At 52.5% G+C, this 26809-nt stretch overlaps 2 protein-coding genes across 5 annotated transcripts; one reads left to right on the top strand and one right to left on the bottom strand.

Moving 5' to 3' along the window:
- Positions 1-1520: 1520 nt before the first annotated feature.
- CEND1 (cell cycle exit and neuronal differentiation 1) lies at positions 1521-19185 on the bottom strand. Of its 3 annotated transcripts, none has more exons than XM_059848816.1 (2): positions 19107-19185; positions 1521-9745 (listed from the first exon to the last, which is right to left on the bottom strand). In XM_059848816.1, exon 2 carries the CDS (start codon positions 9576-9578, stop codon positions 9186-9188), a length of 393 nt encoding a protein of 130 aa, XP_059704799.1. In that variant the 5' UTR covers positions 9579-9745; positions 19107-19185; the 3' UTR covers positions 1521-9185. The 3 variants fall into 3 exon arrangements, with proteins under 3 accessions (XP_059704799.1, XP_059704801.1, XP_059704800.1); XM_059848818.1 differs by having other exon boundaries at positions 18988-19110; XM_059848817.1 differs by lacking the exon at positions 19107-19185 and adding an exon at positions 15296-17619.
- LOC132328728 (NACHT, LRR and PYD domains-containing protein 12-like) lies at positions 17821-26750 on the top strand. Of its 2 annotated transcripts, none has more exons than XM_059848812.1 (8): positions 17821-18067; positions 21853-22016; positions 22738-24430; positions 24954-25082; positions 25314-25484; positions 25695-25868; positions 25993-26163; positions 26328-26750. In XM_059848812.1, exons 2-8 carry the CDS (start codon positions 21971-21973, stop codon positions 26527-26529), a joined length of 2586 nt encoding a protein of 861 aa, XP_059704795.1. In that variant the 5' UTR covers positions 17821-18067; positions 21853-21970; the 3' UTR covers positions 26530-26750. The 2 variants fall into 2 exon arrangements, with proteins under 2 accessions (XP_059704795.1, XP_059704794.1); XM_059848811.1 differs by lacking the exon at positions 17821-18067 and adding an exon at positions 18516-18701.
- Positions 26751-26809: the final 59 nt, after the last annotated feature.

Raw genomic sequence — 26809 nt, 5'->3', positions numbered from 1 at the left:
TAGGTTTGTCCTTTGCTGGCTGCTGGTGTGCTGCAGACACGATGCCGTTATAAAATGAAAGGTGTAAAATAAAGACAAAACAATTCGGCTATTGGCTGTATTTGTTTATTTGAAAGGGTTTAATTTCTAGCCTGGTTTCCTAAAGGATATGTAGTTTATGCCACATTGTCTGTCTCTTCAATCATCTGTCTGTCTCCTTTTCACTCCAGAGCTGTGTTCCAAATCCGTAGGCTGGTTAATCTGGATGTTCCTCATCGCTCCAGTTTAGATACCAGAAAATTATTTCTTAAAAGGGAAAAAAAGCATCTCATTCACTATTCAGTTTCGCTGTTGTGTGGGATACTTCGGGATTTAGTGCCACTCCAGCAGCTTAAGCCTTTTTCTCACAGAGCATCACGATTATGGTCCTTATTCTCTGCTTGTGACTCCAGTGCTTTTTAACCAACCTCAAAGGACTGTGCCGTCCAACCTCTGCTCCATCAGCTCTTCCCATCCTCCCTTCACTACCCTAGGCACGTGGAATTCCCCACAGCCTGACTGGGGCCAGTGGGAGGGTCAGGCCCCCATCCATCCCAGCCTCTGAGGGATTCCCAGCATTCCCAGTCAGAAAATAGGAACTTATTTGATCTCCTGCTGCTGTCAAGACAAACTAAAACTCGAGTCCCCAGCTGTGTTTCTGCAGCAAAATCCTCAGATGATTACACTGCTGCAGCTGAAGGATGCCCTTTTTCTTGACCTTGTGGAATTTACAGGATTTTTTGCCCAGTTCTTAAGAAATTAATTTCCAGAAGCCTGCAGAGTTCAGTGGGGACCCTGACTGGAGCTGGTGTAACACAACACCAACCCTGTGCAGTGACACGTGCTGCCAAAACCCTCCTCCCCTCCAGAGCCTGCAGGAATCCGTGCTCAGGGACCCCAGAGACATCACCCAGGGCTCATGGTTTGTTTGGGAGGTGTTCCCAGACCATCTTAGAAACAAAACCAGAAAACCAGGAGAAATTTGGCAGGAAAAAGGCCGGAGGAAAGAACTGGAGGTGAAAGCTGGAGACCAACCTTGGAATAGGGAATCTCTTAGACCAGAAATGTTTCCCCTGTGTCTCTGGGTAAATCTACGATTCAATTTTGTTCCTATCTGGGAAAACCAATAATCATCCTGCTTTCCCTGGGCAGGCTGGAATTTATTTGGGGCAGGAACTTCCTTTTCTCACAGTTCTCAGTGGCATCACCTAGAATACATCAGGCCTTCGGGAAACACAGAGATAGAATCCAGGAATCATAGAATGGTTTGGGTTGGAAGGGGACTTAAAGCTCACCTCGTTCCACCTCTCCCTTGGGCAGGGACACCTTCCACTATCCCAGGTTGCTCCAAGCCCCACGAACCCTGGCCTTGGACGTGTCCAGGGATGGGACAGCCACAGCTTTCTCCAGACAACCTCCAGAGGGGGCACAGCAGGTTCCACTCGCACCCCCAGGTACACGAAGATGCTCACGGGAGGAATTATACAATCTCTCTATGTGTGTGTATATATATCTATATATAGTTTATTTCTCACAATCCTGGTAAGAGTTACAGGTGTATTTGGGAATCATTTACAGTTTCACAGCATATGGAGTGGCCATACAGCTTGTGATGTGAGTAACATACAGTGTGTAGAGAGCACACGATTCCGACCCATCCACCCACCACTCACACAATGGGTTTCCAAAGCTAATACTAGATTCAGCTACGGAGAAAGCCTGGAAAATGTCAGGGTACAGCGTTGGGTGTCGTACAACACTGTCAGTCACAATGGGACAAGCTAAACTACTTTAAATTTTCAATCTAGTATTTCTAGTCTACCTGCATTATTGCATTTATACGCTTTTTTTGTTTTCAAAGTCAAAGTAAATAGAATACTATATGGGAAAGGAAAAAATTCTTGACTATTTTAGGATTTGAGCTGCAGCCCATACAAAGTGTCCATAGAAGCATAGACAAGATTATAAATTCAACAAGGTATAAATTAGCTGGATAGCTTTGTGTGTAGGTAGGTGTCCATTTCCCTCCAGGAAATGTGTCTAGCAGCATATTGTTTCTGAGAGCAAAAAAAAAAACCCCAAACCTGTTGAACACAGGTAAAGATGTGTAAGTGACAAGCAGGTCTGGTTGTACAGGGATCAAGGTGTCACTTGGAAAATTCCTGTCGTTTGGAAAACACACTCAGGAGCTGACTCAAAACCCACCAACGTCGTTGGAAAGGTGCCTGAGGCTTCCAAAGGAACAGCAGGCATTTCAGTCTGACTTCTGAGGGCTTTGGATCAGTCCCTGGAGAAGTAACAGAATCCAAACAAACCAAAACCAAAATAAAAATCCCCTGTAATCTGACCTTCAGTTTCCCTTCCTCAAATTTTAGTTCCTCCACAAGCTGATAGCCAACCTGCACTGGAAGAGAGTTGGCTTCCTGGGGAGGTGAAACTGCAACTTTTAAAGGCTTCAGTTGAAAAAGTCCTGGGAAAAGGCACCAGGGTTATGAAGGGCTGCTTAAAACTCAGAAAAGCCAAATTATTGCCATGTTGGTTGGTTGGTTGGTTGGTTGGTTGGTTGGTTGGTTGGTTGGTTGGTTGGTTTTTAGCCAAACAAAATTTTGTGGCACCCTTGTTCTCATCAGCTTGCCCCAGAAGCTTGGCTGCTTGAAGCAGCCGTGGCAGAACCAGGGATATGATGCAGGATGTGACTGTTGGAAAGGAGAATAAAGATTCCTCTTGTCCTGGTGGGAGCTTTGGTGCTGCAGCATCATCACACAGACAGAAAGAACCTATACATTCAGGCTTGGGATGCTGCACTGGGGCTGAGAAATGGAAAAGTGATGGAACTGTTTGAGAATTGCAAGCTGGGAACAACCAGAAGAGGAATAGGAACAGCCAGTCCAAAGGCTGTTTAACCCAAGTTATGCTTTTCAGCAGAAAAAAATCTTTTTAATTTGAAGAACATCACAGTGCAGAGGGCACAAGTCCCAGAGTGCTGCATATCCGAGCACACACTGTCCAGAGGAGGGAGCAGAGCTGTAGCACAAGGAAGATCCAAACTCATGAATTTGGAAAGCCAAAGGCTCTGATCTCTCACAGGATTTTTAGGCCTATTATGGTCAATTGAATGAAATGAGAATTTTAGAGGCTCAGACGTCCCACAGTTCCCTATCACTCAGTGACACCTGATCAGCTCATTGAGATGAGACAATCCTTGCACTTCCTGCACCCTCACCCCTGGCACAACAGCTGATCCTTCCAGGCCAGCAGAAGCACATGCCCTCGACTTCAAACTTCTCTTTTCCCTCTGTTTTTGGTGCTCCAGAGGGCTGAGGGAGCTCTGGCTCAGCCAAGTGCAGTGTGTGCTCACACCATGTCAGCCCCTCTCGAGCAGCCAGGACACCTCACACCTGACTGACAGGGAAGGACAGGAAGGGACCTTCCTGGGGACTTGTCATCCATCACAAATCCTGTGGCAGGCAAACTCTCAGCCTCTTGCAGACTTAGACCCTCAAAGGTGAGGGCAGATCAAAGCTCCACACATTCCCTGCTGTGACACAGCACTGCCTGTATTTTGGGGGGACCACCAAAAACCTGCCTTAGACAACCCAAAATCTGTCCCAGCATTGGGCCATGGAAAGGCCACATCTGCAGAGCTGCCCAGGAAGAAAGTAGGGAAAGAAAAGGGAATACAGTGCAGTGGCCAAAGAAGGTGGAAAGAACAAGCAATAAATCAGATCAGAAACCAATGGAACCCCATAGTTTGTAGCAGCTGAAGATCTGGTGTGAACAGATATCCCAGGAATTAGGATTTTAAAAGGAAAGCAGGTTATAGGGCTGGACTGATGGTCTCAAAAAGAATAGGAAGAAGTTATCATAAACCCACTTTATTCAGTGGATTAAACCCCCAAGGGTTGCTGGATGGGGGCACAGGCTCCAAGGCTTATTGGGGCTGTCAGCCAAGTGTCACTCCTAAGACCCAAATTGTGCCAACAAATCCTCAGCATCAGCAGATTTCTCCCCAAAAGAGTAAAGAACCAAATACCTCCAGTGTAAATAGCAGGAAATATTCCCAATTCCAATGTCCTGCAGGGAGAATTTACTGGAATACAGAACTGTTAGGCTCCAGATCAAAGCCAATTCCTCTTTGTGGTGGGAAGTGCCCACCCTGTGCAGCAGAACTGCAGCCAGCTCATGAGCATGATGTGATGCTGCTTCCTGCCCCTAGAGACCTCTCCCAGCTTTGTGGTGAAGGGAATGACACCACAGCAAGGCCTGGGAAGGGAATCAGCAATCCTGCTCCAGCATGGAGGAAGGACCAGGAGGATGGAAGTGCAAGCAGGCTGCATTTGCAGTCCTTGTCATAACGTGAAAAGGGAACACAGCCCCTCCTGATGTCCTGGCAATTCCCCTGAATCATGCAAAGTTGGTTATAGAAAACTTCAGGTATTTTTCTAATCCTTTAACATTGCTCAGAGCCAGCAGGAATTCATCTGGAAAAGGCAATTAGCAGAGGTTAATTTGCATGGCACCAGAGCTCGTCATTTTTGCCTTTTTCTGAGGAAAGAAAAAGGGGGAAGAGGATATAAAAGTTAGCATGTCCTTACCAAAGCTATTAAGATAACTGAATAGTGCTTTTTCTCTCCACTTCTCTGCTCTGTTCCTTGTACCCTCTTAGAATCTTCACCAACTTGAAGCTTTCCAGGGAGCTGATTAAAATTCCAAGAATTTCACCTTTCAGACATATTTTTTCATTGCCTTCCTTTTTTGGTTTACTTCTCAAAGAATCATTTTCCTCTCCGATCTTCAGCACTGTTATTTTCAAGCAATTCTAAGAATAGTTAGAAGGCCGCTGAATTCTAAACCCCAGTAGCATTTCCAGGAAAAGTAGGGAATATTTTAAGGCATAAATCATCTCTCACCAGCTCCAGGGGCTTTTTGGTTGCACTGCTGTTGTTCATACACAAATCCTGATGCCAGTATAAGCAGGGCTGCCTCAGAGAAGAGACTTCCCTTTCACTCAGTCCAAGGAACATTTGTGTCAATTGAAAAATAAATGTGTAATTGAGATGATTTTATGATGACCTGTGATCATATCCCTGGTGCCAACAAGAACTCAAAGGGCAGAGCATGGTGAAGCCAGTGGAAAAATTCCCCTTGTTTTCAGTATTCTAAGTCTCAACCTTCAAAGTTTAGTCCATCAGAGACATAAATGGATGTTTAGTTTATCACCCAGCCCCTTAAGAAATGCTTCAGGGCAAGTGACTGTTGAGTGCTTTAAGTGAGCCCCAGGCAAACAGGAATGCATTCTTACCCTCCCCAAAATGCTGCTGCACAATCCCCTGGCTGCCAGATTTGTTTTCATCCTGCTGCAGCACTGTTAGGAATAACAGGACTTATCTACAGGGTATTAAATCAGTAGGAAGAGGAAGCAGAAGCATAATCCATTTTGTCTCTCTTAAAATAGAAGCAGTAAAAACCTTCTACTGAATTGTCCAAGACAGCAAAATGACAACTTTATATTCAACTAAAATTTACGATTCCCTAAAAAGAGATTGAGATTGGGTGCAGTGATTCGATCGAGAGTTTTGGTGAGAAGCTGAAAGGTCTGAAACCAGTTTTGCCAATATTTAATTTATCGACTTGATCAAAAGAGTAAACTAGCAATCTAGATCTCTTCAAACCCCAAGCACAGACTCTGATTAGTTTTAAGTGTTAATTCACTCTCCCCATGGAGATGTCACTGGAAGGACTTCATACCACAAAAACCACACAAAGAAGGACATCAAGCAAATAACGGCGTGTGCTCAGTACGAGAAAAGACAACTATTTATTTAGCACAGCGAGGTCAGTCATTAAAGCCTTCTGCTTCCACAGGTTTGGGGCTGAGAGAGGGGGATTTGCTCCCTCGGCCTGGTGCTCGCTGGACATTTTTGGCTCAGAACAAAAGCACTGCACAGCCTGGCACAGTAAGGCAGGACAGGAGCTGTTTGCAAGTCAGGGCTGCGGCGCGCTGCGGCATCTACGCTGGATCTGCCCGGCTCAGCACTAGAGCCACACTTGGAAAAGCACTACAGCACAGTCCAGGATGGTCTAAAAGTGCCTCATTTTAAAGCAAAGAGCCCACAGGACTACCCGGAGGGGAGCAGGGGCTCGGGGCTCTGAGCACACCATACACTCAGCACTTCACCAGCCAGACATCCCTTGCACTGAGGAGAAACCAGGACTGGAAAGGAATTCAGGAGCTGCATGGCGTGGTGGGAATGGCACAGAAAAGACATCGTGGACACTTGGTGTGAATGCAGGGAACGAAGGAAAGGGCATCTCCAGCTTGGATTCTCTCCCCCACCCAGACTGCAGCAATGCAACACAAAGGTTTGTATACACACACACACACACACACAAAGGATGTGCTTCAAGGCACACACACACACACAAACACAGACAGGTGTTTTCCAGGTGCTGAACCTCGACAGCAGACTGATCACAGGAAGTGGAAAATCCCTTGGGAACAGGACAGACCCCGTTCAAAACCCCCTCACAAACAGAGCATACCAGGTTTGCTGAGCAGGGAGGGCTCGAATGAGCGGCGTGCCTGATGAGGAGCTGCAGCCCCATCACCACCTCTGTGGTGCTTCTGGATGGAATTGGTGGCCTTGCATCCAAGTGCTCTAAGGGCAGGCAGGGTTTGGAGATGGAGAAAAGTTAAGGCCATTGGCTGAGAACTGTTTTTCCCTTCTTCTGTTGCCAAAGGTGAAGACAAGGAAATAAAAATATTTTAGAAGGGAAAGCTGGAGACTCGAGTGGAGGAGGTGCTTCACTTTCCTCACCCAATCTATCTGTGCTGGTCAGGACAGAACAGACAGGTGCTGTGCCTAATGCCACACACTGCTGAAAACAATCCTAGGCCAGAGCTGAGAGGGAGGGAGGGGGCAGGAAAGGTGGAAACATCTCTTGAAAACAGAAATCACTGTCTGAAAATCACTACCCTGCGTGGCAAAACATGAACCAGAGCAGGAGGGGGTGATTTCTCTTCCTTCTGAGCAACGTTAGCAAAACTCCCTGTGAAAATTTCCCTGCAAAGTTGTGCTTCTGAGGGGAGAGGAGGACCCTCCTGCTTCTAACCCTTCCCCAGGCTGCAAGTGACACACTGCTGCTGGGAATACATCCACAGCTCATGCCAAGAGTGTTTTCGGCTACCAGGATCTCACCTGGAGCTGTAGCCCTGCTTCCCAAAACTCCTGTGAGCCCAACACACCTGCTCCTGTCTCTCTGCTGGCAAAGGTGGAGGCATCAACTTCCAGCAGCACCAGAACAGTGTCTGATATTCCCAGAGTCCAAACACCTTTGGGAATATTTTCTGAGCTCACCACAGGAGTAGCCATGCATTCCAAGACCACGTGCATTCAGCAGGTCAGATTTGGAGGTAAATAAGACAGACACGAGCCAAGAGCAGAACTGCCAGGTCAGGTTATATCCCCCCCATCCATCCAGGGACTGTGCCAGAGGCAGTCACTGCAAAGGCAGCACCCGAGGAATGCACACCTCCCTCTCTCCCTGCAGCCCCTGAATCCATCCATCTATCTCAGTTAAAGGTGCACGATGGGCTCTGTAACAGAGCTCACCCCCCTGTGCCACTGCCCCTTTCTAATCATCACTCCTGCCCTGCCCACGGGCTGTGGCTGCTGCCGAGCTCCCACTGGACCTCATCTAATCCCTGACCCAACTTCAACCCAAAATGTAAGGGATTTTTGTAACACTGCTTTGCAGCAGCCCACAGAAGCCTAATGGAAGCTTTCAGAGGCAGAGCTCCTCACCCCTTGCTGTTTAGTGCTGAGCATCGGCCAAAGCACTAAACACCCTCTCTCCTCCCCCTCACAAGGTCTGGCTTTAGAGCCAAGGTACTCACCCATGAAATCAGGCTGCTCCTGAGGGCTGAGAATTTGTTTCCATTTCCAAAGTGTGGAGGAGTTACAATTCCCTGCCACTACTGTCACAAGAGGGAGGCAAACAATCCACCCAGGACAGACTCCTGGGCTCTTGAAGGGGGTTTCCCTGGTATAAACAGGTAGGTTAGTGTTACTCTCATGGGGTCCCAGGTCCTCTCTGCCCCTAACACCAGCTCATGTCTCCCCCTTTTCCTGTCTTCCCATGTGCTGGGAGACCACAGCCTTCAGTGGGGGAAAAAAAAAAAATCCAGTGAAAGGCCTTATCCAAAGCCCCAAAAAATGAACACAAATAGTCCAGCCAACCTCGAGGGAGCTTGGACTAAGCCCACAGCACCCTGCAAAGCCCAGCCTAACTTTAGGAAATACTAGATCCAAAACAAAGTCTCTCTATTCCAAACGCTGCCCACGTAACCCTGGCGAGCCCTGGGATCCTGAAGGCTGCAATGGGACTTCTCTGGGCCACAGCACAGCCCCTCTGGTCACTGTCCCACTGGCAGCTCAGCCAGAAGAGTGACCTGATGTGACATCCCAGGCTCACACTCGGCTCTGCCACACCACAGCCGCCCTGGTTCCTCTGGAGCACTTCCCAGGCGGCTGTTCCAAGGTGGGATGATGAGGGGCAGATACACAGACACCGATTAGGGATCACCCGTGGCTCTTGGGTCAGGGAGCTGCCTCTCCCCTGCCACTGCCCCTGTGCTTCCCTTGTCCTGGGGGGGCGCTGGAAAAACACCCCCAGCCCAGCATGACAGGAGAGCCCGGCCTTAGCACTCCCCTTCCATCTTCTTTACCACAGCCCAAGTTCAAACAGAACCAAACAGAAACCAAAACACAAATTGGGACTCCGAATGGGACGTAGAACACTTTGGACTTGAAAACGGGACTGCAAGGTGGGGGGGGAGGGGGGGGTGTCTCCCAGGGAGGACAGCAGGGGAGGGGAGGGGACACCGTCATTTACACCGATCAGGAGAAGCTGTAATCTATACACAGCAGTATAAGCCAAGATATATTACATGAAAGAACACACTGAGTGCATGGAGTTACCCACAGCGGGTCAGACTGCCACAGTCGTCTTGAACAAGACCCTGGAGTTGCAGTTGGTGTTTGTTGTTGACCTATCTAGCTCGCTCTCTATATATATAGCTATGTATAGAATTTCTCTGCATGCATTTGTCTCAAAAGGAGCTGTACAGCTGGGCTGGGTTTCTCATCCCCACCCCGTCTCGGTCTTCATTTTTTCCGGGCTAGGAATGCCACTCCCACAATCACAGCCAGCGCGGCCACCGCCACTCCTCCCACGATGATCAAGGGCTTCATGTTGTCGAAGAAGCTGCCCGGGGACTCCTCGGAGCTGTTTCCCTTGTGGTCAGAGTCAGGGGACTGCCCGCTGGCCTCCTGCGTCTCCGTGGCGGCAGGGCTGGGTTTCAGGTTGCTGTGGTTGTTGGCGATGGCGGCGTCACCGCCTGCCTTCTTGGTGGCCGTGGCAGGAGCAGGCTGCTCTTTGGGGGCCTCCTTCTTGTCTGCATTCGTGGCAGGCCCAGGGTTGGGTTTTTCCGGCTTCCCGGAGCTGGCGGCCTTGGCGTCGGGTTTGTTTCCGCTTCGGACGTTGCCTTTGGAATCCATGCTAGGGGTGCAGTGGGCAGCGACTGGATACGTGGGGCTATCCCAGCTCTTCTCCCTCACCAGGCTGCTGCAGGAAGCAGAGGAGCCACCCGAGCTCAAGGCCGGGGAGCGGCTGACTTGGGATGCTTGTTACGCTGGCAGTGTCCTACCTGGACATGGTACAGCACCTGGGGTTGGAAGCAGAACAAGGAGAGGTGAGTGACAGGGCAGAGCAAGCCAGTGTTGCTCTGCCTGGATGTGACGGAGGGGGACAGAAGGGAAGACTGGAAAACTGTTGGCTCCTTCTTTCAGAGTTGTGAAAGCATTTACTTCAGGCTCTGTGCCTGTAACAACCACAGAAGCAGAGAATGGCCTGGGTTGGAAGGGACCTTAAAACTCACCTTGATCATGCCACGAGCAGGGACACCTTCCACTGGATCAGAGGGCTCCAAGCCCTGTACAGCCTGGCCTTGGACACTTCCAGGGATGGGGCAGCCACAGCTTCTCTGGTCAATGTGTGCCAGTGCCTCAGCACCCTCACAGGGAAGGGGTTTTTTTTTTTCCTAATATCAAACAGGAACATCAAACAAGTTGGACTGACTGCCATCTATGGCTGCCACTTCTGGGCATCCATAGTCCAAATCCATCCTGGCTGTGTGTGAGGCCATTTGTCAGTGATGACAAACTCACATCCAACCAAATAAACCTTACTTTGCCTTTGCTCACCCTTTCAAATCCTTCTGAGTAAGGACAGAACACTTTGTTCCATGAGAAAGCAGATGGATAGAGCCTGTCTCACCCTCCACCCTCCCTTTTGCAGCACTATTGCCAGGCCCACTTAGGAAGTGGTTAAAATGTGATCTTGTATGATACTCTCCCTCCAGATGGGTACTGCAGGAAAACCAGTTTCTCAGTTCTCATAGATATCAGAGATAAAAGGATTATTTCTGTCAGCCTTTTGGTGGAGCAACAGCAAAACAAAGTGCCTCAGCTGGTGCAAAACAAAGTGCCTCAGCTGGTGCAAAACAGAGAACTGACTGCATGGATTTAATGCAGAGCTGGATCTCTTGGTGATAGAGACATGTCAGTCCTGTCATCTCCCTTCAGGGTTTGCTGGACTTGCCCATGGAGCCAAACAGGATGCTGGTGATCAGCTGGGGCTATCTTTCCCAGGGAACTGGTGGAAGTGGTGAACAGCAGGGCTGCACCACAGGAATTCAGCAAAGGGACAAAGTGGGCTTTGGGGGGATGAAAACCTACCACAACAACCTCACCCCACAAAGCTGGCAGGGCAGGTTGATCTGAGGATGGAGCTCCTGTGGCTGCACGTCCATGTGATGGGAGGAGAGGACAATGCACTGGGCATTTTGCCACCAGGCTCTGGCAGTTCAGCACCACATCAGCTCCGAGCTCGGGAAATAAAGAGTAACCAGGAGGCAGCATCAGATCTGAGCTGCTGGCATTGCTGGCTCCCTGCTGACCTTCAGGCCTGCCAGGAACCTGCCAGGAGCTTTCTGCCTGCTCAGTGAAATCAGAGCTCATTGTCTGGATCGAGAGCTGAAGAGGCTCCTCAGAAACCTCAGCCAGCAAAGGTTCCTTCCACAGCGGCTCAGAGGGCAGATCACTCCTCTAATGACAGGAACAAAGTCCCAGGACTGCACCAATGACCTGTGCTGCTGACCCTGCTGGGAAAGAGGCTGACAAACGTGGGGCTTTCATCTCCATTTAGGCAGGAATGGAGGAAATCTCACAGAAATTACAGGTTTGGGACTAGAGCAAAGCTGAGCAACACCTTATGGCTCCTAAGTATAGGATGGAAACACCTCCCTCCCCTGCTGTCCCTTGCCAGCCATTGCTTGGGGGCCATGAGCTGCTCCAGTGCCAGTCAGCTAGAGCAGACTGAGGGAACTGCAGCACCAAAATCATGGAATTCCACAACTCTCACAGAATATCCTAAGTTGGAAGGGACCCACAAGGATCTTCCAGCCCAGTTCCTCACCCTGCACTAGGCTTGGTGACCATAAAACCCCATATTTCTCATTGACTGCAGCTGGACAGTGCTTGCATTCCCTAGTTTGGGACACTAAACCCTTCTGGAGAGCCCAAACTGTGCCTCCCCCACAGCTTGCTGAGTGTGTATCAGACATCTGGGCATCCTGTACCACACAAACACCACCCCGGATGCTCACCCAGCTTCAGACCTCGCTGTGGCTTGGGGCGTGGGAAGGAAACAAAGGCCTGGCCAAGTGCAAGAATATTTTCCTCTCAGCGCTCTTTCTGTAATATTTCTGTAGATATCACCTGAGTCACCTTTTCCTATGCTTCCAGAGAGCATCCATACTGCTCTGTCAGCACAAATCCTACATAAATCCAGAGCTGAGGCTGCACACAGTCACTCCCAGGACTCTGCTGCTTTGGTTTGGGACCAGTTTACCCTTTTTTTTTCTTTTTTTACAAGCTGGTACAATGAGACACAAAGAAATAGTAAGTGGAGCCCACAACTGAAGTGGGCTCACAGGTTAAAGCAGGGAGGGTCAGATTAATCGTGGCATAAATATTAATTTACCTTCTTTGTCGCTTTGATATCTGTTAATTGGGCCACTCACACACTCTGACACTGGGCCAAGCATTAAACCTCTGCTCTTTCTCTATGAAAATCATGTGCAGCCTATGGAGATCATGAGGTAAATCAGGGAGGGCAAACTCACCCTCTTGCTGAGAAATGGGGACCCTGCACAGCCCAGGCACCTCAAGGTTTATCCACACCCCTCACTGATCCAGATTCCTGGGGGCACAAAAGCTGGTTTTGCTTGGAGCCATGGAGCCAGGAGCTTTGTCCTGCCGCCATGCCCTGCATTGCCACAAACAGAATTTCCTGATTCTAAGTGCATTTCCACTAAAAGCAACACAAACCCATCACACAGCTTAGAAAAGGTTTTAAAAGATGTAGAAACCAAACTAAGCCAAAAATCAATATTGGCAGTTCTTAAGTGCCCGCATAAAAGGGCTTTGTCTGTGGTTTTCCATCACTGCAAGTAGCCACAGGATCACCCAGCACCTCTCCAGACCCTCTGGCCTGGCTCCTCTCTGGCTCCTGGGTACCCTTAGCAGCACATCCTCTTCCATCCCAGTACTTAACCCTCTTCTGTGTGCTCTTAGCTCCCTACCTTGGCAATCATCTCTCCTCTCCATCCGGTACTTCCAAGGGCATGACCATGGGCTCATCTTTAAGCACCTCTCTCCCCCCCAGACTGAAGAAAGAAGTGCTTTCCTCATTTCAAAAAACAGCCTGCATGTGAGGGTTCCCGCATTCCTTTGTCTCCTCCTTTTCCCTCATTCCATCACACCAAGTTTTTCTCTAATGACACATTTTCCTACCTTTGCTTTCTTCTTTATAGCTCCTCACATCTTTTTATTCCTCCCTTTTGTCAGCTGCTGTCTCGGCCTGTCTACCCATTCCTCCCCCTTCCAGCTCCCTCTCTGCCTCCTACACAGGCAGCAGCACTTGGGAATCAGATTTTGTGGGAGACAGGCTTCATTCCCTCCCTTTTCCCTGCTGCACGCTATTTCTGTTTAACAATCAGCGCCCTTTCTGGAAGGTTCTCATTGCCAGCAGCTAACCAGCTCTTTCCCAGGCTGGGAAGAGGGAGCTGGCATAATAAAACCAGGGATGATCAAGGAGAAAAAGGAAAAGGAAAGCCTTCCAAATTGCTGCTGCTGCAAAGATTGGCACACAAACGCCACAGCTCCCCTGGGATGCTCTCAAGGTCAGTGCAGTCAGACTCACCAAGAGCAACAAGCTGCCCTCCACTGGAGCAACAGGCCAGCAGAGGAGCAGCTTCCCTTGGCTCCCTGAAGGGCACTTTTCCTGTCTCAAATCCCAGCAAATCACCAAACACATCTATTCATCTGTCTCCTGCATGCACAGATGAAAGCTGCATCAATCCTGCACTGAGCGCAGCGGATGAGTCATTGCTAAGCTGAGCCACAGCACAGCTCCATCAGCATGGCCCCTTCCCTCTGCAGGGACCAGCCCCATCCCAGCTCCACATCTGAGCCACAGCACAGCTCCATCAGCATGGCCCCTTCCCTCTGCAGGGACCAGCCCATCCCAGCTCCAAATCCTCTCATCCTCCCCTACTGCTTCCATTTGGAAGGAAAGGTCAGTCACTTTGCAAGAGAAAGGAGCTTCTCCAGGGTGTGGCTCTGGGGTGCAGTGGGAAGCTCATCCACAGGGTTTTTCCCTCTGTCATGAAAAGCAACTCATTTCCATCAGATCCTTGACTGCCACACTGAGACTGGCAGCAAGGAAAGATTTAACAGCACAGTGTGGTTATGTATCAGGATTTAGCCTGCAACAAAGGTCCATCCCTACACTCCAGGCGTCCTCCTGTTGGAAACACCCATCTTGGAAACAGCTACTGACCACATCTGACCTGGAGCAATGCTGCGCAGAAAGAGCCAAAGATGGCAGGAAACACCTTATCTTCAAACCCTCCCCCACATCCCCTAATCTCCTCTTCCTTTCTTTGTCACTCCTGCCTGTCTGGAAGAAAGGCACTCGCCCCCTCATGCACAGGACAGACAGACCCTTGGTCTCCCTAAGGAAACAGCAGCACTCTCACCATCTCACTCTCCTCCATGTTCTCATCTAACCCCTAAGGAATGCAGCTTGAACCACCCTGTCCTCTGGGACGTGTCCTCAGGGGTCTGTGCCTGTCCCCTCTGCCACACGTGGAGTGATCTGTCAGGGCTGGAAGGATTTGTGTGCAGTGTTCCCTCCTGCAGCTGAGCAGCATTCCTGGTACTTCAACTCCCCATTCCCAATGGGGAAAACCAGCATTTCTCCCTTTTTCTGAGCTGCTGGGGGAACAAATGCGTTAAAAGCAGGGAGATGCCAAGCAAGCACCCAGAGAAGGTCAGCAGAGTAGTGACTAAGCCATTCCCCATGCCCAAGAAGTGCAGTGAAGATGGATGAGGTAATGCACCGCCTCTGATATTACCATAAATATTAAAGCAGCTTTACATAAGGAGCTTGTATTCTCTCAGCTGCCATGAGCAGCTCCCCAAGGAGGATTTTTAGCTGCCTTCCAGGCTATTTCAGCCCCCAGCTCCTGACGCAACGCACGGCAAACGTGACACAACACAACGCAAACCCCACACCAGCAGAGTCACTTGTCACAGACGCTTCTAAACGGCCTCAGTGCTGCACAGCCAGGGACAGACTGTACAGGAGCCTGCTGTGCTTCCCAGCTTTCCCACATCCAACCCTCAGAGACAGCAGCACCTAGTCACAGCAAACACTGCTGACCCACTTCACTCTGATGAGATATTTATGAATCCTTTTCCCAATCTGTTGTTTGTTACTCCCCACATCCCTCCCCCTATCCCTGGATTAAACATTTCCCTCTCAAACAAGCCCTTTGAATCTTGTTATGGAGAGTGTCAGATGCTGGAAGTATTTTAGCAGTGGCAGCAGCCTCAGATCGCTGCCACGGGGGGAGATCTGCCAGCCAAGCCTCTGCTCCATGGCTGCGGCAATTCCTGCAGCTGCTCAGAGCCCCAGCGTGCTCCTCACTGGTCCAGCTGGTGCTGGCAGTGACCAAAAATCTGTACCCGCCACCCCCACAGCCCCCAGAGTGCAGCCAGGACCCCCATTCCCGCTCCCAGTGCCACCAAGCCATGTCCCCTCTCTCCAGGCTGGACAAGGCATCCACACTCAAGAGACTGGGCTGTACCTGGCACCAAGGTGAGGCCAGGGAACAGGACGGGTTCCTGTAGCCCAGTAAAGATAGCTTTGCCCTCCATTTGCAAAGGGAAGGGCTCTGGGATGCAGATCCTGGGCCACCAGCAGCACAGAGGTGTGACACCATTGCCAATGTCCTCTTGGGAGGCTGCCCAGCCATGCTGCCCACACAGGTGACACAGCACTTCAGTCTCCCCACCAGAAAGAGCCCAGAAACAGGACATATATGGTCTTTTTCTACACCACAACCTCTGCAGATGACAAGCTCTGAGCTGAGTGTCACCTCTGCAAGCCACACACATCCTGTCCCCAAAGAGCTCCTGGGATGGACGTGGCAGACATTTTATTCTCTGAGAGATGGAGGCAGCATTGCAGACACACCACACTCCTGCCGGGGGCTCAACCTGTGTTCTTTTGGAGGGATTTAACCCCAAACACAGCTCCAACCTACCCTGGTAAGAAGCCCTGTTTGTATACAGCCATGTGCACAGCAAAAACCAGGCACTGCAAAGCAGCTGTGGGAGAGAGAAGATTTTGTCTCCAGCCACGTGCTCCAACTGACTCCCTAGGGGTGGGTTCTGAGTCACAGCTGACACAGCCCTGGCCTGCTATCAGCAGAAGTCACACCTGGCAAGGCCCCTCAAATGCCACCAGCCTCCCCCATTCAGCTTGCACTCTCAGACACATCTTACAGCAAAATAATTTCCAGAATTCAACGGAATCTGGAAATACGTAGCTGAGGCCGGGTTGGAAATACCCTGCTGCAAAGCCTGGCTCCTCAGGGTCCCAACACAGTCCCCAAGCCCCTAAAACAGAGTTCAAAGCATCTCAATTTGCTGTCCTAATCTCACTTTAATCTTGGGTTTGAACTCCCCCTCAGATACAAAATAAAATTCTCTTTTCCCCTGTATACTTTCATTTTTTTTGTAGCAGAGAAAAACTGTAGCTTTTACCCTTCAAAAACCACGAGGTGCTAGATCTTGAGCCTCTCCCTGGCAGGGCTGGGCATCCCTCACCCCAAGACAGAAATTCAGGGCACAAAGGAAAGGCTTCTCAGCCAGGATGACTTTTTTTTCCCCATGGCAGCTATTTGTCAGGACACTGGATCAAAGCACTGGAGCAATAATGGGGAACACTTTGGGAGACACCACAGCAACAGGAATCCCAGAGCCTTAACCCATGAGTGTGACACCTCACAAGGATCTGGGGTGCATCCTGAACCCTACCCTGGGCAACTCCTTCTGTTTTGACTTTTGCAAACACACTCAGTTCATTTCTTTATAATGTTTTTCCAGCCCTCCCAGAGCCAAAAATTCAATCCCAGCAACACCCTGGCTGGGGCCATGGGGCTTGTCTTGGTTCCCTGCTCAGCTCTGGGCCTGTGGTGCCAGCTCAGGGATAACACGACAGGGTCAGTAAACATTCCCTGCCTCTTAGAAAATGGTGAACACTCATTCCTTCCCACCACAAAGCCCTGCTCCTTACCCCAGGCCTGCCAGCACTTGGGAAAAGCCTTGGGAAGAAGGCAGATGCTTCTAAATTGGGGTGCTGCTCCCCAAGCAGCCACAAGCCAGTCCCCAGCTTGAGGAGGCTGATTCCCTTTCTGATAGATCTTGCTATTGTACCCCAAATTCAATATTCACAAGCAAAAAAGGAGGAGGGATATATGTGACACAGTGAAATAGCCCCAACCACTGCAGGAAGCAGCAGCAAATTCAACATCCCTCCCCAGTTTATGGGCATCCTAAATCCATCCCTTCTGCCTGATGCAGCATCACCCCCTTTGTGGCTCAGCTGGGGCCAGCAGAAAGATTTCTGGAAGCAATTCCTCACATGCAGAGCTGGGTCTGGAATCTGGCAGCCCCTGGATCTGCAGACATCAGCCTGAAAACTGTTGCTCTGCAGCTGAAATCTAAGAAGCCGCTGCAGGCAGACAAGGGGCCAACTCCACACGAGGCAGTGACCTTCCAGGGAGGCTCCCACACTCTCTGGGGTAAAAGCCACCCCTTACCTTGTGCAGCAACACCAGGACATTCTCCTTCCCAGCAGAAAGCTGGAAAGCATCTGGGGAAGGATGGCCAAAGCTCCTCCAGCATGGAAATCCCTGCTCAGGGAGCTCCATCCCTCCCTCCACTCCGTCTGCCAGCCCCAACACCTGATCCAGGATAGGGACAATGTGCCAGGGTGTTCTCCAGCCCTGCATCAAAGCAGCCTGCCAGGGGAGGAGATGGATGCAGTGGGATGAAAATGCATTTTTAGGGGGGAATTGGGATTTCTTCCCCCACCCTACCACAATATCACAGGGTTAGATGTTGGTGTTGGGCACCGTGGCTGAGAAAGGACAGCTGGAAAACACTGAAGGTCAAACCTGTGAAGGTCAGACTTCTGGAGGTCAGTCCTGAGATGGAGAAGGGAGCTTAATCCGGCATAGTCCATCCTCCCTCTCCTGACGGCATCCTGCCCAAGCCCCACCCAGGAAAACGGGGCTGCGGCGGGGAGGTTTCCTCCTCTTGTCCCAATGCCCAAGTTCTGCCAGCCTGACCTCGATTCAATTTTAAAAATCCTCTTCTTTCCCCATTTGCACCTCCCCAGAAGCCACCAGAGAGACAGAGAAGTAAACAGGAGCAAATCAACAGGTCCCTGCCAGCACACAGGGATGCACATGGATGTGCAGAGAGCAGGGACATCAGACTGAAGAGCCTGAGATATTCCCGAAGCACTCCCTCCCTGGAAGCACCCACCGTGACTCAGGAGGCCTGGTCTGGTATCCACCCTTCTCCCACCCCTTCGGTGCAATATTCTCCCTGTTTTAACAGGCACTGCTGCCTCTGACATCTTCCTCCCTTTGGGTTTTTTCGGGGCAGATTTCCCTTTGTGAGCTCCTCTCCAGCACAAGCCCAGGGTCAAATCAAAGGATACACCCCCTAATTGATATTAGATTCTCCCTGCCCAACAAAACAACCCCCTTTCCTGGGAAAAGGTGAAGGCTGAACCAAGCCGCCGGCTGTTCCGGCTTCCCTCCTGCCTCAGGACTGACAGAATTAAACAGAGTCATTAAATCCATCCAGGCAGAGCAAAAGGCAGACAAATCCCACTGCCCATGCAGATGGGAGGGGAAAAGCATCTGGAAAAGCGCACAAAACCTTCCGGGGAGGTGCGGCAGCTCTCCTGCCAAGGCTGGAGGGGCATAGCCCGGGATGCTGCTTCCCCTCCTCCCTCCCAGCAGCCCTGTTTCCGGCACATGGCCGGCTCCGCTTCCCCGTGCCCGCCGCCCTCCTGCCTCCGGAGCGCTGCTGCTGCATCCAGGGCCTCTCCTGGCCTCGGCCCGGCTCGGAGCAGGCGAGGGCTCCGCTGGGGCTGCGCGGCACAGCCCGCAGAGGCGGCGGCGGAGGCTGCAGGTACGTGCAGGCGGCAGGAAGCTGCGGGCAGGAAGCGGCCAGGAGGCAGCCGTGCATTTGCAGAAGCACCTTCTGTGCCTGCCTGACCTTCAGGGAGCAAAGCGTGGGAGCTGGGACGGGAAGGGAGCCACTCGGGGCCGGCCATCCTCACCGTGCTCCTTGTTTGGGGTCAAAAAGGCTCTTTTTGCCTCTCACGGGGAAAGCTCCGGGGTGCCGGCTCCAGAGGCAGGCGGCATGGCAGCCCCCGGCCTCCATCCCGGGCGGCTGCGGGGAGGTGCACACTCACCTTGGGCAGGTCGCTCCATGTCTCCTTCTCTGTCACCCTGCGCAGGACATCCGCACGTCCCGGAGCTGGGAGCCCCGGCCCTTCCACCCCGCACCCCCCGTCCCAGCGGCATCCCTTACCTCTGTCCTCCGGCCGGACGAGTCACACCTTGGGAGCTGGCTCTTGCGCAGAGAGGAGGGAGGGAGGCAGCCGGGGGGGGTGGGGGGAAACTTGGGAGTTTCCCACAATGCACCTCTGCAGACTGCATGAAGATGGAGAGCAGGGAGGGGGGGAGAGGGCGCTCCAATCCAGAGGGAAGGGCTGGGATCTGGAGGGGCAGGGTGCCAAGGGGGGGCCGCAGGGCCGTCAAGGCAGCCCAGCTGCATCTCCACAGCCTCTGGCATTTGGGGCTGAGCTGGCTCAGCAGTTCAGGGCTGTCCCTGCGGCACTGACCCCTCTGCTGCTCCGTTTGTTTCGCCTCCAAATCCTGCCTGGATTTGCTGCAATTGCATGAAACATAGCAACATAGTGGGGAGGACACACAGGGAAAAATACCTGGGAGCAGGCCAGCCTGATAAATTGGGATGCCTCTGTGTAGACCACAGGCAAAAGGAGTATGAGCCTCCCCCTACCAGGATTTCTAGCTGAGATGATCCCGGTCAGTGAGTTAAGGAATGTAAAACTGACTTGCCTAGGAGAAGCTCTGCACAGTGGAGGGAGGACACTGAATGCTGCACCTTGGGGTAGTTCTGTGCCAGCTCTGCTTCCCTTCTCCCCAGACTGCTCCTTGTTTGATACCCCTTCCCAGACCAGAGCTGGGCACGCAGCCCGGTCCCACTGCAGAGCACTGTCAGCCAGCCAGGCACTGCCAGACACAGCCACCTCCTCCTCATCCTCTTCCTCCTCCTCATCCTCACCAGCTAAAAGCAAAGAGACCTCTCTGTTACAACCTCACCCTTCCAACCAGGTACAGGACTGAAATTCCCATCCCTGTGTCACTTCCTGCTTGTATCCCAAACCTCATCAGGTTCTGGGATTGTCTGAAGCTCTTTTAGCCCTTATTTCAGAGCAAATCAGGCTGTGTGCTACTCGCCCATCTGCCTCCATCAGTTACTCAGGACCCACCAACCACCCACCTGTGCCCAGACAGGTGCATATCATGTGTAAAAAATACTCAGGTTGCTTAAATCCCACTGCAAAGAAAAATCCTGCTTGTGTTTGAAGACAGCTGCAGAATGAGGGGCTGGATGCAAGAACCTAAATCTCCCAGGACAGGCTGTGCTTCCAGGGCCTGCTTTGGGATGCAGCTACACACACCCCCTCAGGGCAGGGATGTGCAAGGTTATTCCTTCTGTAGTCCTTGGCTCCAGGAGCCAGCTCGGCTCAGACAGGCTGGCACAGACAGGATTAGCTGTGGCTGAAGCTGATGTACCCTCTGTTCCCTGTCTGGTCCTGCACCCAGCAGTGCCAGCACTCCCTGCTCTTTCACAGACTTGTGCCAGGCACAGCCAGGACCTTTCCATGGCTCCAAACAGCTGCTTCCCCTTCCTAATGCTTCCCAAATCTGCTGATCTAATGACAGCAGCAGAGGGGCTGAATTCCTGCAAAGCTGGTGGAAACCCACAGTTTAATGCAGGTGCCACCCCCAAGCCCCCGCTTCCCTAGCAAAATCTCTTTGCTACTTCTGTATCAGGCAGGAATATCCTCAAGGTGGCAGGAGGAGGGAGGGAGCCTCCTGCAAGTGGGAACCACCGGGTCTTGTCCCCAGAGCCTGGAAGGGGGGTTCTAGCAGCGGTTTCCTTATGTTCACACACTCTGCTTCTGCCTTAGGAGATAAACAGCCCCACGTGATGCTCTCACAGGCCTCAGACCGGAATTCACGTTACATTTAAATTCTGAATGTAAACTTTTTTTTTTTACTGAGGTAGGAAAAAGGGAAGTGAAGGAAAAGCTGTAGAAACAATACACTTCCCCCGTCTCCCTGTGGTAGAGTCACATCCCCCCTAACGCAGCGCAGGCACAGCAAGCAGCAATCCTGGCTGAGAAACAGCAAGGTGAAAATGGCTTTTTCAAGGTCACAAGGAGTGGGAAACCTTTAGAAACTGTGCTGCTGGATTTGCCCCCTCCCCCTCAGCTCACAGCACCTCCCAGGAGGAGTTAGCAGGGATAAGGACAGCCCTGGCTCCTGGGGAGCTCCCCCTGCAAAACCCACTGGGGAATGTTGGTGGCAGCAGCATCCATGGGAAGGAACATAGAATAATGGAATTGTTTGAGCCCTCTGAGGTTATCAGGACCAAACATTCCCCAGAACTGCCCAAGGCCATCACTATCCCTTGTCCCTAGGTGCCACATCCACACAGCCCTCCAGGGATGGGGACTCCACCACTGCCCTGGGCAGTTGTGCCAGGACTGGGCAACCCTTTCAGTGAAGGAATTTTCCCCAATAGTCAGTCTAAATGTCCCCTGACACATTTGAGACCATTTCCTTTGGAGAGAAACAGTTATCCTCAGAATTACTTGACATCCTGCAAGCAGGAGGGACAGTGCAATGTCTGGCTCTGAGCAGGGAAATAAGGAGTCCATAAGGAGTGCTTAAACTCCCAATGTGCCTTAGAACATCCTTTCTCCCTTTCCCAGTATCCCTCACAGGCTGTTTTGCTAAACACATCATCCTGAACCTTTTTTTTTTTTTTTCCCATCATGGAAAGAAAATCATCACTCACAGAAAATAAAATCATCAAGAGGGTTATCCCCTCCTAATCCAGACACAGGTGCCCTGTGCATAAACTGGAGCAGGCAAACCAAGAGAGCAGGTCACAGCACAGGCTCACACTCCTTTCATCCCTGAGCATCCAAAATCCTAAAGGAGCCTCTCTCCTTTCCTAGAGCCCCAGTTACAACCCACCCACGGCTGGAGAGGGGGGAAAAGGCCACACAGCAGCAGAACCCTGAGGCTGTTTGGGCAGCACCGTTTGTCCATACCTCAAACTCCCGGGAAAGCAGGATGAAGGACGTTTCTCACAGTGGAATGACTTGCTGCAGCAGCCAAGGTGGGTTTCCCTGGCAGCAGGAAGTCTTTGCAGTGAAAATCCAAGCCCTGCTCCCCCTGGGGTACTATTAATAGTATGGAATGCTGAGCAGCCTCACCTAGAGCCTCCCCAGCAGCTGGCATGGGCCTGGGCTCTGAGTTCAGTCCTGGGCACTCCTTGTTGATGCTGTTCTGGGGACAGGGTCACCCAGCTCTGTGCAGGCAGCTCATCCCTGCAGTGAATTACATGGGCTTGTAATTCCTCGATAAATTAACAATTCCTCTTGCATTGTTTAAAATCACAGAATGGTTTGGGTTGGAAGGGACCTTAAAGCTCACCCAGTGCTCTCAGAACTTTCTGGCAGCCAGCTGGGCAGATTCTTTCCTCCTGGGATGGGGATTAAGGATATCTCTGCAGAGGTCTGTGCTCTGAAGCCCAGGGACAGTGCCTTTGTCCCCTGAAGCATGAGTTAGAGGCTGCAGGCAGCCCCAGGCAGTTGCATCTGCTCCCAGGTGGATAAAGATGATAAAACAAGAGTTGATAGATCAGGATCAGGACCTGGAAGGAGAACGCCCAACCTACCAGAGTCCCCAGATCCTCATAAAGTATGTCCTTAGTGCCCCAGCCAGACTTCGGAGAGCACTGAGCATTGAAATAAGCAGCTGCTGGTGTGTCAGGAGCACAGGTGGGCTGGTGGGGAATTTCTATGGGCGGGGAACTGACCCTGCTCCTCTTGGCATAGAGCACAAGTGGGACAGCAAAAAGCACGTGGTCCAGGAGTCCCGCCAGGACAGGGAGCTGGGTGCCTGTCCCAGGGAGAGCCCATCCCTCCACAGACGCTTCACCACCCTGACCATCACCAGGGAGCCTCAGAGCAAGTGCAGAGCCAAGGATGGAGCCATGGGAACTGGCCTGGGAAGTGCCAGCGCCAGCAGCGGAGCAGCCACCACCACCACCACCATGCTGTTTGAACCCAGTGGAGATGGGCAAACCCCGCAGGTTGTGGTGCTGGTGGGGGCCCCAGGGATGGGGAAGACAACGATGGTCAGGAAGGTGATGGTGGAGTGGGGAGAAGGGGCACTCCACAAGCAGTTTGACTTTGTCTTCTGCATTGACTGCAAAGCCATCGTCCTTCCCATGGAAGCCAGCGTGGCAGACCTGGTTTCACGGTGCTGTCCTGGCCTGCAAGTGCCAGCTGGGAAGATCCTGGATGACCAGAAGAAGATCCTGTTCATTTTTGATGGCTTCGAGGCCCTGGGGTTTTCCTTGGTTCAGCCTGAAGCTGAACTGAGCTCTGACCTCAGGGAGGTGAAGCCGCTGGAGCTCACCCTAATGAGCTTGTTGAAGAAGACTCTGCTCCCGGAAGCCTCTTTGCTCATCACCATGAGGCCAACAGCTCTTGGAAGCCTGAGGCAGTGCTTGAAGGGTGAGAATTACGTGGAGATACTGGGATTTTCGGCAGCCAGGAGGGAGGAGTATTTCTACAGGTATTTTGAGAACCCCAACAAAGCAGACGTGGCCTTCAGGTTTGTCAGAGGCAATGAGATCCTCTATAGCTTGTGTGTCATCCCTGTCATGAGCTGGACCATCTGCACCATCCTTGAACAAGAGCTTTGTGGGAAGAAAAACCTCCTTGAGTGCTCCAAAACCACCGCAGGGATGATGATGTTCTACCTCTCCCAATTACTGAAGCACAGGGACAGGGACAACCCACAGGTCCTCCAGCAGTTTCTACTCCAGCTTTGCTCCTTGGCTGCCGAGGGTATCTGGAAGCACAAGGTCCTCTTTGAGGAGAAGGAAATCAAGAACTGTGGCTTGGACCTGCCAGGTCTTCTCCCCTACTTCCTCAATGAAAGGGTCCCAAGGGAAGGAGAAGACCATGAGAGTGTCTATGCTTTCACCCACCTGCACCTCCAGGAGTTTTTTGCAGCAATGTTTTATGTTCTGGAGGATGATGGAAAAACGATCAGCAGCTTGGGGAGGCCTGAGAAGGATGTAAAGAAATTATTAGAAAGCTACAAGTCCAGAAAGGATTTGAATGTAACAGTGCGATTCCTCTTTGGTCTGGTCAGCCAGAAATCCATAGAGTACATGGACAAAACCATTGGGTGCAGAATTTCACCACAAGCCAGGAAAGAGCTGCTGGAGTGGCTTCAGGAGAGGCACAGAGGCCTCTCCGACCCTGGCCAAGCACTGAAGGTTTCGGAGTTGGACACTTTTCACTTCTTGTTCGAGATGAACGAGAAGAGCTTTGCACAAAGTGCATTGGGTCATTTCACTGACCTGGACTTGCAGGACACCAGGCTGAACCTGTACGACCAGATGGCTCTTTCCTTCTGCATCCAGCACTGGGCTGGGCTGGGCTCCATCACCCTTCATGGATGCTCCTTCCACTGGCGGGATCCTGAGGCAGAGCTGGATGTGTCAGTGCCTTGGTAAGTCCTGCTCCTCCTTGCTTTAAAGACCCAAAACTGCAAAGATTTCTCTTTCTCTCTCCCAAAGGATGATTCAGCTCCTCCCTTTCAAAGACCAGTTTGGTCTTTCCCTGAGTGTTTGGTTTCTCAGCAGAGGATTTACTTATTCTTGGGGAGAATAAGGAAGTCATGGGCTCCTCCATCTGCTGCCCACTGTGGAATTGATGGTAATGGAGCTTCTTGGCTCAACCTGGCCAGGCCCATCTGTGTCCAGCGTCACTCTGGCTTCCCATCGTCCCCCTTCTCCCTCGAAAAGGGAGATCCCTGGTGCTGGAATGTTAAATGCACCCTGTGACTCACCTTACATCTCTGGGTGGCTCCAGCAGCAATGCTTGAGGTTCTTCATTCCTCCAAAGCTACAAAGGTCCCTCCGGAGGGGCTGGAGGCTCTGCTCGGGGTGGGGGGGTTGTGTGCTGGTGTCAGAACTGGGAGCTGCCAGCACCGCTGAGGGCTGTGCGTGCCCCACGGCTCTGTTTCCCTGCAGCTCTGGAGTCTCGGGAGGCGGAGGACATCCCAGTGCCCTTGTAGTGCGCCGACGGGAGGAGCTGCCCTGCCCCATCCACCTGCTCTGCCGGGCTCTGCGGCACCGCGACAGTGCCCTGCGGGTGCTCCGGTGAGAGACGCACGTGGAGCCCAAACCAGGGCTGGGATCCGGGCTGTGGGTGGGGGCACCCGAACCACTGTGCAGTGAGTGCGTGGGTTGGTGCTGCCCAGCTGCTTCCTGGGGATAATGGCAAGCAGCCAGGGGGAGACCACGCCCTCTTTACCTGAGAGTTCGGCGGGCAGGTGAGCAGCAAGGACAGGTGAGATGTGCTGAGCCCCTGTTCTCCGTGCTCTCCCGCAGGCTGCGGTGGTGCCGGCTGTCCGAGAGCTGCTGTGCGGAGCTGGCAGCGCTGCTGGCGGAGCACCCGGGCCTGGCCCAGCTGGAGCTGGCTGACAGCTCGCTGGGTGACAGTGGCGTGCGCCTCCTCTGTGAGGGGCTGCGGACTCCGGGCTGCCGACTGCGCATCCTGCGGTGAGCGCCCCCAGAATCCCTCGTGCATCTCAGACCTGAGAGCTCAGGAAACAGCCCAAAGGGTCCCCCTGGGTGGCATCATGCCTCTGTCCCACCCTTCCAGGCCAAAAAACGCTGAGGTTGTGGCACCAGGGTGGGGACCACCACCATGGTGGGATGGCAGTAAGAGCACTCAGGAGGCTCTGAGGGTTTTCCCGGGGTTTCCATCAGGCTGCGGTATTCCCGCATCACCAGTGCCAGCTGCGAGGACCTTGCCGCTGTGCTGGGCACCAACACCAGCCTAGAGGAGCTGGATTTGTCCTTCAGCGAAGGCCTGCGCAATGCCGGCGTGGAGCTGCTGTGTGAGGGGCTCCAGCACTGTGCCTGCCCGCTACAGACACTGCGGTAAAGGGGCTGCAGGATGGGCAAGTGCACCCTCCTTCTTATGCAGAGCTTTCTCCTTCCCACCTGGAGAAGCTCAGCAAGCAGAGGCCAAAGCTCTCCTTCCCTGTTTCCCTTGCTCCCACAGGCTGGGCAGCTGCCGGCTGTCGGGCACCTCCTGTCCAGCCCTGGCTGCGCTGCTGCTGCAGCGGCCCCGTCTCACCTGCCTGGACCTGAGTGACAATGAGCTGGGAGCCCAGGGTGTCCTGGAGCTCTGCCAGCAGCTCCGGCATCCTGCTTGCCCGCTGAGGAGCCTGGGGTGAGTCACGGCCCTGCCCCGAACCCTTCTATGCCCACCATTCCCGACACGGCCAGCCGAGCCTGCGCCACAGCCAGGGCCGCACCGACACCGCGCCTACTTCACACCTCCCTCCCCACTACCTCCGACACCTTCTCCTCTTCTCCTGCCCCCTCCACGCCCAGGCTGAGCACGGACGGATTCAGCCAGGCCCTGCTGCACGAACTGGACGCCCTCCGGGCGCTGCAGCCCGGCCTCAACATCGGCAACCTCCTGGAGCACGACGTGCCGCAGGCAGGGGCCATGGCCCGCCTGCCCTGCCACCGCGGGGTGCTGCCGGGGGGCAGGAAGGCGCTGCCCTCCTTCAGGAGACCTCCCATCCTTTAGGAGAAGTCCTTCCAACAACCAGAGCCATTCCCAGCCCGGTTCTCAGGGCTGAGAGTGGGCCTGAGCCTGCCCGACCCTTGAGGCACAGGGATTAGATCCTGCTGCATCTGCGGGGGGGGGGGACCAGGTCCTGCCCTCTCCCTTTTGCCCTCGCTGTTGTTGACAACAGTTGTGTGCAATTGGCAGTGATAAATAAAGACCTTGAAGGCACTCCCTAAAAACTCCCACTGTTCATCCCCCTCAGACCACCATTCCCAGGAATTTGTCTGTGGGTTAAATA

Source organism: Haemorhous mexicanus, chromosome 6, assembly GCF_027477595.1.
Source record: "Haemorhous mexicanus isolate bHaeMex1 chromosome 6, bHaeMex1.pri, whole genome shotgun sequence".
NCBI classification, from domain to species: domain Eukaryota; kingdom Metazoa; phylum Chordata; class Aves; order Passeriformes; family Fringillidae; genus Haemorhous; species Haemorhous mexicanus.
The sequence above is the reverse complement of the archived record's forward strand: the minus strand, read 5'-3'. Positions and strand labels throughout refer to the sequence as shown.